The 12,505-nt window shown below is 36.5% G+C and overlaps 1 protein-coding gene across 1 annotated transcript in view; it reads right to left on the reverse strand.

Annotated features, from left to right (window-relative positions):
- Cfh (complement component factor h) overlaps window positions 1-12,505 on the reverse strand; it is a 97,557-nt gene that overhangs the window by 42,305 nt on the left and 42,747 nt on the right. Inside the window, exons 8-9 of the mRNA NM_009888.3 lie at window positions 8,537-8,731; window positions 7,988-8,164 (exon numbers count right to left, since the gene is read on the reverse strand). Coding sequence (NP_034018.2) covers window positions 7,988-8,164; window positions 8,537-8,731 — 372 coding nt within the window. The remainder of the gene's footprint in view (window positions 1-7,987; window positions 8,165-8,536; window positions 8,732-12,505) is intronic.

Below are 12,505 nucleotides of genomic sequence, written 5' to 3' on the forward strand. Positions count from 1 at the left end.
GAGACACATCTTCATTCCAGTCCACAACCCTGCCCAGAGCAGACTTGGGATTCCAGCCCCCTTAACCTGCACCCTTCAGAAACAGTCTGACTCTCAGGAGGTCTGCCATAACCAGGGTCACAGGACATCTGCCATAGCCTGGATGACAGGAAGCCTTCCATAACTAGTGACACAGCAGACCCCCCCCCCAACCAATGAAAGCACTCTTTGCCTCCCAGAATACCTGTTCTAATTCAGCTCACAGATCTACACCAAAACCCAGCCATACCCCTTCTGGGAATATACCTAAAAGATGTTCTACCATATCACAAGGACAAGTGCTCCACTATGTTCATAACAGACCTTTTTCTAATAACCAGAATCTGAAAACAACCAGCATGCTGAAAACAACCACTGGAAACAACCACTGGAAGAAAGGATACAGAAAATGTGCTATTTTTATGTGTTCCATTTATACAATAGGAAAAATACTTAGCCTTTAAAAACCAGAACTCCATGAATTTTGCTGGCAAATTGATTGAACAAGAAAATATCATGCTAAACAAAATATTCCAAGACAAAACCAAAATCTAATGGTATCTATCTATCATTCTAGCCCTACAGCAGATCCTAGAGGAAAACTCCAATAAAAGGAAGGTACCTACACCAAAGAAAATATAAGATATTAAGCATCTCACAATAAGGCAAAAGGAGAGAACCAAAGCACATAAAGCTACCTACAAAACCAAATATAACAGGAACCAACAGTCATCTTAAATATCTTTCAATATTAATGGGCTTTACTCACCTATAAAGGGACATACGTTAATAGACTGGATATGAAAACAAGATCTAGTATTTTGCTGCATACAAAAAACATACCTCAATAACAAAGAAAGACACTATCTCAGAGTAAAAGGATGGTAAAAGGTCTTCCAAGCAAATGGTCCCAAGAAACAAGCTGGAGTTGACATCATAATAGCCAATAAAATAGACTTTTAAGCAAATGATATCAAACATGATGAAGGACAGTTGATACACATCAAAGGGAAAATCCACAAGGACAAAGTCTCACTTCTAAACATCTATTCACCAAATGCAATGGCACAAACATCCTTAAAAGAAGCTTTACTGAAGGAAAGATCATACAGAGCCCCTCCCACCTGCATATCAATCCCATACACAGTCACCAAACCCAGACACTATTGTAGGTGCCAACAAGTGCTTGCTGAAAGGAGCCTGATATAGCTGTCTCTTGAGAGCTCTGCCAGTGCCTGACAAATACAGAGGTGGATGCTCTTAGCCAACAATTGGACTGAGCAAAAAGTCCCCAATGGAGGAGCTAGAGAAACAACTGATGGACCTAAAGGAGCTTGCAGCCCCACAAGAGAAATAACAATATGAACTAACCAGTAACCCCAGAGCTCCCAGGGACTAAACCACCAACAAAAGAATAAACATGGAGGGACCCATGGCTCCAGTGGCATATGTAGCAGAGGATAGTCTTGTTGGACATCAATGCAAGAAGAGGCCCTTAAGCCTGAGAATGCCTGATGTCCCAGTATAGGGGAGTGGCAGGACAGGGAAGAGGGGTTGGGTGGGTTGTGAGCAGGGACAGGGGGATGGGAAAGTGGGTTTTCAGAGGGAAAACTGGGAAAGGGGACAACATTTGAAATGTAAAGAAAAAAAATATCTAATAAAAAAGGAAACTTTACTAAAGCTCAAAACACATATTGAAACCCACATAATAATCGTGGGAGATTTCAACACTTGGCTCTTACCAATGGACAGGTCATTGAAACAGAAAGTAAACAGAGACATAGTGAAACTAGTAGAGGTTATTAACCAAATGGGTTTAACAGATATCTACAGAACATTTCACCCTAAAACAAAAGAATGCACCTTCTTCTCAGCACCTCATGGGTCCTACTCCAAAGTCAAACATATAATGGGTCACAAAACAACCCTAAACCAATACCAGAATATTGAAATAATTTCATACATCCCATTAGATCACCATTGCCTAAGGCTGGTCTTCAATAAAAGTGAAAAAGGCAGAAAGCATACGTATACTTTTAAACTGAAAAACTCTCTACTCAATAGCTCGGTCAGGCAAGAAATAAAGAAACTAAAGACTTCCTGGAATTTAATGAAAATCTTGACAAATCAAATCCAAACTTATGGGACACAATGAGGGTGGTGCTAAGAGGAAAATTGATACCATTAAGTGCCCTGGTAAAGAAACTGGAGAGATATTACATTAGCAAATTTATAGCACACCTGAGAGCTCTAGAACAAAAAGAAGCAAACTCACCCAAGAGGAGTAGACAGAAGGAAAAGGCCAGATTCAGGGCTGAATTCAAACAAATAGAAACAAAGAGAACAATACAAAGAATCACAAAAATGAAAAGATGGTTCTTTGAGAGAATCAACACGATAGATAAACCCTTAGCCAAACTAATTAAAGGTTCTTGCAGCAGTAACCAAATTATCAAAATGAGAAATGAAAAGGAAGACATAACAACAGAAACTGAAGAAATTTTTAAAATCATCAGATCTTACTACAAAATCCTATATTCAACAAAACTGGAAAATCTAGATGAAATGGATGGTTTTCTAGACAGTTATCACATACCAAAGTGAAATCAAGAGTAGGTAAACTATCTAAACAGGCCCATATGCCATAAGGAAAGGGAAGCCATTAAAAACTTCCCACCACAAAAAAGGCCAGAGTCAGATGGATTTACTGCAGAATTCTACCAGAACTTCAAAGACGACATGATACCAATATTTCTCGAAATATTTCATAAAATAGAAACTACCTAATTCATTCTAGGAAGCCATAATTACTCTGATACCTAAACCACACAAGGACCCAACCCAAAAAAAAAAAAAAAAAAAAAAACTTCAGACCAATCTCCATTATGAATATAGATGCAAAAATACTCAATAAAATTCTTGCAGATTGAATCTACGAACACATCAATACCTTCATTCACCATGATCAAGAAGCCTTCATCCCAGAAACAAAAGGTTGTTTCAATATATGAAAATACATGAACATAATCTACTATATAAACAAACTCAAAGAAAAAATTCACATCTTAGATGCAGAAAAAATTATTTGACAAAATACTACACCCTTTCAAGTTAAAAGTATTGGAGAGATCAGAAATTCAAGGCCCATACCTAACCATACTAAAAGCAATTTACTGCAAATTAACAGACAATATCAAGTTAAATGGACACATACTTGAAGCAATCTCACTAAAATTCGGGGCAAGACAAGGATACCCATTCTCCCCATATCTATTCAATATAGCACACAAAGTGATAGCTAGAAAAATATGAAAGAATTTCAAGGTTGGAAATGGAGAAGAGCCTAAGGAAAACAAGGTCCAGTGACAGGCCCACAGTGGGATCCAGCTCAAGGGGAGGCCCCAAGGCCTGACACTATTACTGAAGCTATGGAGCACTCACAAAAAGAGAACTATCATGACAGACAAAAGAAGAAAATAAAGAATATATCCTGAGTGAGGTAACCCATACATGAACGGACATATGTGTTTTATACTCACTGATATGTAGATATCCCAAAAGCTCAGAATACCCACAATACAATTCATAGACCATATGATGCTTAAAAAGAAGTAAGACCAAAGTGTCAAAGTATGTATGCTTCAATCCCACTTAGAAGGGGCAACAAAATAATCACAGAAGGTAGAGGGATGGAGGAACCTGGAAGATAAATTAGGTAAAAATGTGTGAGTGTATGTGTGGTGGTGGCTAGTAAGGGGAAGAGCCAGAAGAGAAGTCAAGAGGGTCAGAAGAATGAATAGAAATATGCAGCAGTGTGGCGGGTAGAGGAACTAGAAAGTCCCAGATGCCAGGAAAGGGAGAGGTTCTGAAGATCCTATGGGGAAGACATTACCCAAGATACCCAACAAAGTGGAGAGAGAACAACCTCCAATAGATAGACATGGCCCCAGTTGAGTGATAGAGCCACCCACCCATCTCAAAAAATTTAACCTAGAATTGTTCCTTTCTAAAGGAATTGAAGGGGGGAAAAAGGAGCAGAGACTGAAGGAAAGGCCACCCAGAGACTGTCCCATGTTGTGATCCATGCCATCTACAGTCACCAAATCCCTACATTATGGCTGATACCATGATGTGCTTGCAGATTACAGCCTGATTGGGTGTCCTCTGAGATGTACTGCCAGCACCTGACTAAGACAGATGCAAATAGTTTCAGTCATCCATTAGACAGAGACTGTGGACCCCAACAGAAGAGTTAGGGGTAAGACTGAAGGAAATGAATGGGATTGCAACTTCAGAGGAAGAACTGCAGTATCAACTAAATGGGCCCCTCAGAACTCCCAGGAACTAAACTATAAATAAAGAAGTTATACATAGGCTCCTTCATTCTAGTGCTACATATGTAGCAGAGGACTGCCTTATCTGACATCAATGGGAAGGGAGGCACTTAGTCCAGTGGAAACTTGATGCCCCAGATAAGGTTGATGCTAAAGGATGAGGCAGGAATGGGTAGATGGGTAGGTGAGTGAGCAGCTTCTTAGGGGCAAAATGGTTGGGGATGGGGAATGGGTAATTGGAGGGGAGATGAGGAAGTGAGACAACATTTGAAATGAAAATAAATAAAATAATTAATTAGAAAACAAACTGACATTCCCATGGTTCCCAGGGTACTCTCTACACACCAGTTGCCATAGCATGCCCAGGGTATTAGTATCTCTGGTGAGTGGAATACAGCATCTGTTCCAACAGAACCATGAGTGCCTGAGGCCACCAGGAATAGGGAAACAGGAACCCTGCTCAAACATTGGCTTGGGTTCCTTCAGGCGGCGCTGGTCTACCATGGTTTTGAACTCAGTGGAAAGCCCCACCCAGGTTCCCCAGAGGAAGTATGATTTCCAGGTGCCATAGCACACCCAGGATCTTAGGACTGTAGGATCCCAGAATCCCAGGAGCTTGGTCACACCAGGATCTCAGCATATCAGGGGAAGCTTGACTGCTAAGAACTCTGGCTCACCCAGAATCTCAGGATCACAAGATCCCAGAATCACAGTATCACAGAGAAAAGATGAACTCTAAGGAGTTCTGACTCAACTGGGATTACAGATAGGACAGGCTTCAATAAGATATATTGAGGGCAGGGAACACTTGAGATAATCAGATGGTGGGAGACGAGCATAAGAACAGAAGCAACAGCAACCAAGGTTACTTGGCATCATCAGACCCCAACTTTGACACTGTAGCAAGTCCTGGATACACCATCACACCAGAATAGCAAGGTATGTATATAAGGTCACTTCTCATGATAATGATGGAGGCCTATAAAAAGGACATAAATAACTACCTTAAAGAAATTCAAGAGAACATAGGTAAACAGGTAGAAGCCCTTAAAGAGGAAACACAAAAATCCCCTAATGAATTATAGGAAAACACATCCAAACAGGTGAAAGAATTGAAGAAACCCACCCAGGATCTAAAAATGGAAGTAGAAACAATAACGTAATCACAAAAGGAGACAACTCTGTAAATTGAAAACCTAGGAAAGAAGTCAGGAGCCATAGTGGGACTTGCACTGGTGGGACTGGGAAACAAAGGCCTAAATCTTTTTACCCACTAACTGTCCTGTCTGCAAAATGTGCTAAGGTGAAGGAATCTCAGTGTTTATGGGAGTGACCAATCAATGACTGGTCTAAATTGAGGCCCAAACAATGAAGGGAGTCCATACTCCACAATGGGAGGATGGCCAGGAATGGGAAGCTGTATGGCTCAGAGAAATGTAGTGGTATCAAACATTACTGACAAAAAAAAAAATGTCAATGATTGCTAATATTATTCTGCTATACTCATAGATTAGTGACTAGACTACTCATCTTCAGAAAGACTTTGTTGAGCACCTGAATGGAAACAGATGCAGAGACACACAGACAAACAATAGGCAAAGATAGGACAACCTAGAAAAAGAGAAGAAAGGATTTTAGGAGACAGAAGGTTGAAGGACAATAGGAGTATATGGTAAACAGAATCAAGTAAGCAGGGCTCATAGAGGATACAGAGATGGAAGCTGTAATCCTAGACACTGAGTGGGTCTGTATAAACACTTGTTTTCTTATTTTGGGCATTTTGTGGGACTCCTAACAGTGGCAGAGGAAGTGTCTCACTGCTTTGCCTGTTCTTGGGACCATTTTCTGCCTACTGGGTTGCCTTCTCCAGCTTTGATATGGCAATTTCAACCAAGTGTTATTGCATTCTGCTATGGTGTATTCAGTTGCTGTCCCTAAAATGCCTGCTCTTTTCTGAAGGGAAATGGAGAACAGCTTATATGGAGGAGATTGGAGTGGAGGGGACTGGGAGGAATGGAGAGAAGTGTGACTGAGATCAGGATGTATTGCATGAGAAAAGAACAATGAAAACAGAAAAAAAGAAAAAAAGAAAATTCTAGAATGAAAATAAGCAATCAAGCAAACAAACAAAAGCCTACAATGCATTATTCTATTGATATAATGTAGTAGAAACAAAACACAACAGTAAGGAAAGGAAATTTTAATACCTAGAATATTAGAATTAAACTCAGGCTGAAGAAGGAGGGAAAAAGAAAAATTCCTCAGAAGACTGGTTCTAGATGGTGTTGTAGTCATAGAATCAGGCTCATCTTTCAATGCCACTGACCTGAGCACTATCTATTTATCAACTGTTTCCTGAAGAAAAATGATTTTTTTCATAGGTAAGTCCTTGGAATATGAGCATAAAGCTTTCAGTTCCTTTAAGATATTTTGAGTTACTTGAAGAAAGCAAACTAAATCAATCAGCCTTAATAGGACTTTAAAATGTAAAAAGACCTGAAATATTTTTAAAATATTGTATATTCACATAGTTCAGACCAATTCACAAAAACTCTAGAAAGAATATGTAAAATTAAGGTTATAAGCCAAACTAGTATAAAAGAAAAGCTACCAAATAAAAACACAGTAAAGGTTTTAAATGGATCAATAATGTTAATCTTTTAAAATTTTAAATAAATAAAGATAAAAATTCTTGGAAATTAAATAAAAGACAAGTGTCTAAAAAAGAATGAGGCTAAGAAAAGTTTCTCATCAGCCAAGTGGTATAATAAAAGGCAATTGACAAGCATTCAAAATCAGTCTATACTTTTAAATATATATCATATTCATAAAATAAGACAATAGTATATGATAATTTCAAAATTGTTCTGAAAATGCAAGATAATTGCAATCAAGTCTATATTAAAAAAAGTTGGCACTATTAAGTCTAAAAAAAACCCCACTTCCGTGACATGTATAAGTAAAGGATTATTTTTTAGAATTCATCACCTTTCAGAAAAACAATTACTAAAGTATAAATTAGAAGAAAACTAAATTTGAAAAATGGTTAAGTATAAATTAACTTAGGAGCACATTTTAAAATCCCAAGTGACATTAAAAGGAATGCATATCAACACTATGATGTTGTAACATTTTAAAGGTATTTATTTTTAAAAAAATAAATTGAGATAAAACTCACACATTTATAAGGATACACAACAAGAAAAAAATGACATGACATAAACATATCGGTACAAAGATTGGAGAAAAAACATCAAAACTGTGTCATGCACACTACTCAAGAATTCTCTTCCCCATAACACATCATAGAGAAATCAGAGTTAATTAGCAGTTAAAATGTTATTATATCAATGATGTGTTTAGCTATTTTGTTTCATGGTAAATTATAATTTTATAATCATCTTGAGTCAAATGCACAGTAAGCTAAAAGCACATAGTACTATAAAATTAAGTTTTCTAAATGTTTTGTTGTATTATGGCATAAGATCAACTAGGAGTGTTTAGGTTGATTATACTTATCAGGAATCTTCAATATTCACTTATCCACACTGGAAACAATGAAGCATTTTGCCACAGTTAATACAGAAGGGACAGAGAGTCATGAGAATCTTGTGAATTAAGGGCTGGTTACTTACTGATACGGATGCATTTGGGAGGAGGGGACCAGCCATTCTCTGTACATGTCATTGTGTCTTGACCATTTTGAAGACTATAGCCATTGTAACACTGGACTTTTAAAGACTGACCCTGCACATATACTTTTTCCCAGTATGCAGAGTCTCCATTCTCCACATAATGGAAAACACATTTCCCTAAGAAACATAAAAAATAAAAATGAAAAAAAAGTAAAAGCTTTCATTTGCTTAAGTTAAATGTTATCTTTCCAGCTGTTTAATGAGCATGCATTGCATTCAGAAATAAAATTAATAAAAAATGTTTAAATGATTAGCATGTATCTTTAGTTTGTATAAATAAAATATGCAAGAGATAAAGGCATTTCCATAGTCCCTATTGTGTGTGTGTACATTTCATGAAGAGCTGCTCCCAAAGGACAGAAACTAGCCTTTTTGCTCACACGTTTTTCCCTTGGTCTTATGTTTGTCATGAGAAACATAACTGTAATTATGTATGTGCTTTCTCTTTAAAAGAGTAAAACATATTTAAATACAAAGACATTGGCTTACTGACGCATGGGACTTCAGGCTCCCACCCTTGTGCTGTGCAACGAAGGTAGTCCCAGGAATACCCAGAAGGTGGTGAAAACCCGTTGTCACACTTATAGCTGTACTTATTTCCTATAGATACTGGGAAGTTGGGTCTCAGGCTCTCTTCATAATACAGACGTCCATATTTGAATTGTGGAAATTCACATGGTTTCACTTGAAATTAAAAAAAAATTAAATAAAACAACCAGAAAAACACTCAAATCCCATATAAAATTCTTGATTAGTAAACTACATTTAATGAATTGAAAGAACAGTGGGGGTTTGGGACAAGGAAATAAGACAATAGAAAACATTGGTTTGTGAGGATGTCATTTTGTATGAAATCAAGTTAGGGCTGATACTCCTACAGAGAAGAGGATTAGAGACATTTTTAATATCAAATATAATAACTGCTTATTTATAATTTTTACTGAAACCCAAATATAGTATGAATATGGAATCGTATGGAGCTAGTCCCATACCATTAATTTAAATTCTGTATTGTTCCCTATATTGTTTATATGTAACATATGATTACTTCTTTTATATATGTAATAATTTGTGATTATTATTTATAATTTGTAATATTGAATGAGAACAATATCACTGTTTCATGAAGTATGTTTCTGCTTTAGGAAACCTCGTGCAATATATTATAAGTTATTTCAACAGATATGTATATAGACAAACTAATTTCATTAGGCTAACTCATTCATTTTAGTTTTTGATTTATGAGAAAAATTCTCCATACATTTATCACATGGTTTTAAAAGTGCAATTCCTTTTATAGTAAATGTTCTTCTTTAACAATTTTGAGAATCATCCTTTTCATAGTATATCAATAAGTTAAATAAACTTACTGAGATTTTGTTTTAAAAAGCAACAAAAGGAGGCATGGTTCAGGGTAGGAATATCATTACTTCCACAGTCCTCAAAGTTTTACCCACTCTTCATTCTCCAGTGGGCACAGGAGAACATGTTTACCCTCTTTATACATTAATTCTTGAAAGAAACATAACATTCCTTAAAGTACATGATCACCTGAGGTGGTCAGTACCTAACTGAGCCTTGTTTGACAGATTACACTTTCAAAATGCAGGTTGTGGCTGCATCATTAGTGACTATTGGACCATGGATCATACATAGTGTTGATGTACTCTTCTCAGCCTGCTGATCAATACATTTACCAGCTTTTCAACTGTTCTAAATATTATGAGCGCATCGCAAGATCATCTAGTTTTTACTGTCTTCAGCCCCAAGATCTTCTAATTTTTATTGATAAGTCTCATTCTAATACATATTCAACATGACATAAAAGATTAATTTCTGCAATCACGTGTAACACAGATTCATTGTCATTATCTTCTGTATTGTTCCACTTGTCCTTTTATAATGTATTTTCCCCAAAATACTAAAAGATTTGATGAAAATGATGAGTAATTAAACATCCCAGAGGAGCAAGAACTAAACATTTAAAGTACAAAATGTTATGCAACGAAATTACAGAGATTAATCATCTTTATCATATCCAGAAAATATCAGAAAGTTCACTGTAAAATAAATAAAATTCAGATATATTCAAGCCACAGAGAGTGCAAATATATTTGGGCAGGTCTACATTGTGGAAACTTAAACTTAGTTGGGTTCTGGCTCACTGTGCTACACAGATTCTTCACTTGTAATTGTAAACCTACTCAAAAGCCCAGGGCAAGGATGTCATAAGATCTGAGTTCAGAGACACACACTAATTCTGCTATTAAAATAAGTTCACTCAACAATGAACAAATAGATGGGAAAAGAAAATGAAGTCCTGTCAAAATAGTAATTAAAATAATAAATATTCAAAAAATTGAATACTGAAAGCTGTGAGAGCAAAAGAGCAAGTAAAATATAGAGGCAAACCTATCAGAATATAGGTGACTTCTTTTTTTTTCCATTTTTAGAAAGAATTTTATTTTACTAATAAAAATAATTTATACTACACAGAATTTCTTTGTATATGTATTTATTGTAAATGTAAATGAGCTAAATACCTAATAAAAAAATGGAAAAAAAAAGTTGAAAAAAAAAAGAATGTCATATGCCTATTAATATGATTCAATTCATCAAAAATCTTCTTTTTTTAAATTGGGTATTAATTTCATTTACAATTCCAGTGCTATCCCAAAAGTCCCCCACACGCTCCCCTACCCACTCCCCCATCCACCCACTCTCACTTCTTGGCCCTGTCTTTCCCCTGTACTGAGGCATATAAAGTTTGTATGACTAATGGGCCTCTCTTTCCACTGATGGCTGACTAGGCTACTTTCTGATTCATATGCAGCTAGAGACACAAGCTACAAGGGGATACTGGTTAGTTCATATTGTTGCTCCACCTATAGGATTGCAGATGCCTTTAGCTCCTTGGGTACTTTCTATAGCTCCTCCATTGGGGGCCCCGTGATCCATCCAATAGCTGACTGTGAGAATCCACTTCTGTGTTTGCTAGGCCCCAGCATAGTCTCACAAGAGACAGCTCTATCTGGGTCCTTTCAGCAAAATCTTGCTAGTGTATGCAATGGTGTCAGCATTTGGAAGCTGATTATGGTATGGATCCCTGGATATGGCAGTCTCTAGATGGTCCATCCTTTCGTCACAGCTCCAAACTTTGTCTCTGTAACTCCTTCCATGGGTGTTTTGTTCCCAATTCTAAGAAGGACACATGCTCCACTATGTTCATAGCAGCCTTATTTATAATAGCCAGAAGCTGGAAAGAACCCAGATGCCCTTCAACAGAGGAATGGATACATAAAATGTGGTACATTTACACAATGGAGTACTACTCAACTATTAAAAAGAATGAATTTATGAAATTCCTAGGCAAATGGATGGACCTGGAGGGCATCATGCTGAGTGAGGTAACCCAATCACAAAGGAATTCACACAATATGTACTCACTGATAAGTGGTTATTAGCCCAGAAACTTAGGATACCCAAGATATAAGATACAATTTGCTAAACACAAGAAACTCTAGAAGAACGAAGACCAAAGTGTGGACACTTTTTCCCTTCTTAGAATTGGGAATATAGCTGACTTCTTAATGGAAACTCTGAAAGGAAGAAGGGTCTGGACATACTTTTAAAAGACCACAATTGTATCCTAGACTACAGTGGTCAGAAAAAATACTCAATAAACATAGAAGGAGAAAACTAGATATAACATGAGAATGACAAATTTAAACAATAACTATCCAGAACTGAGCCCTACAATAATTACTTGAAAGAAAAATTCCAATCAAAGAGATCAACTAAAACCAATAAATAAATAAGCTCTGCTCTAATACAAGCATATCATCTACATCGGAGGCAATAAATAACCTCACATGAGTAAAAGAAGACACACACACAATACAACCATACACACAAAAACACATACACACATACACATAGCCACCACCACCATCAAAATAACAGTAATTAACAGTCATGGTCACTGAAAGCTCTCAAAGTCAATGGATTCAATTCTCCATAAAAAATGGCACAGGCTGACAGAATAGATGAGAAAACATTATCCATCCTTTTCCTGCATACAAGAAATATACCTCAACATCAGAAATGGATATTATGCCATAGTAAAAGGCTAGAAAAGATTTTCCTGGAAAATATACCGAAGAAACAAAATCATTTTGCACTTCTAAATTCTAACAAAATAGAATTCAAGACAAATTAATCATTAGTGGTGCAGAAAGAAAATTCATACTAATCAAAAAGAGTATTTCATGAGTATGACATCTCAATTTTGAACATCTGCCCCAAATGCAAGGAAACCCACATTCATAAAAATATATATAAAAGTAACGAACTAACAAAAAATTTAGTAATTTTGCACATCTCAATTTTGAACATCTGCTCCAAATGCAAGGAAACCCACATTCATAAAAATATATATAAAAGAAACGAACTAACAAA

Source organism: Mus musculus, chromosome 1, assembly GCF_000001635.26.
Source record: "Mus musculus strain C57BL/6J chromosome 1, GRCm38.p6 C57BL/6J".
Lineage (NCBI taxonomy): Eukaryota > Metazoa > Chordata > Mammalia > Rodentia > Muridae > Mus > Mus musculus.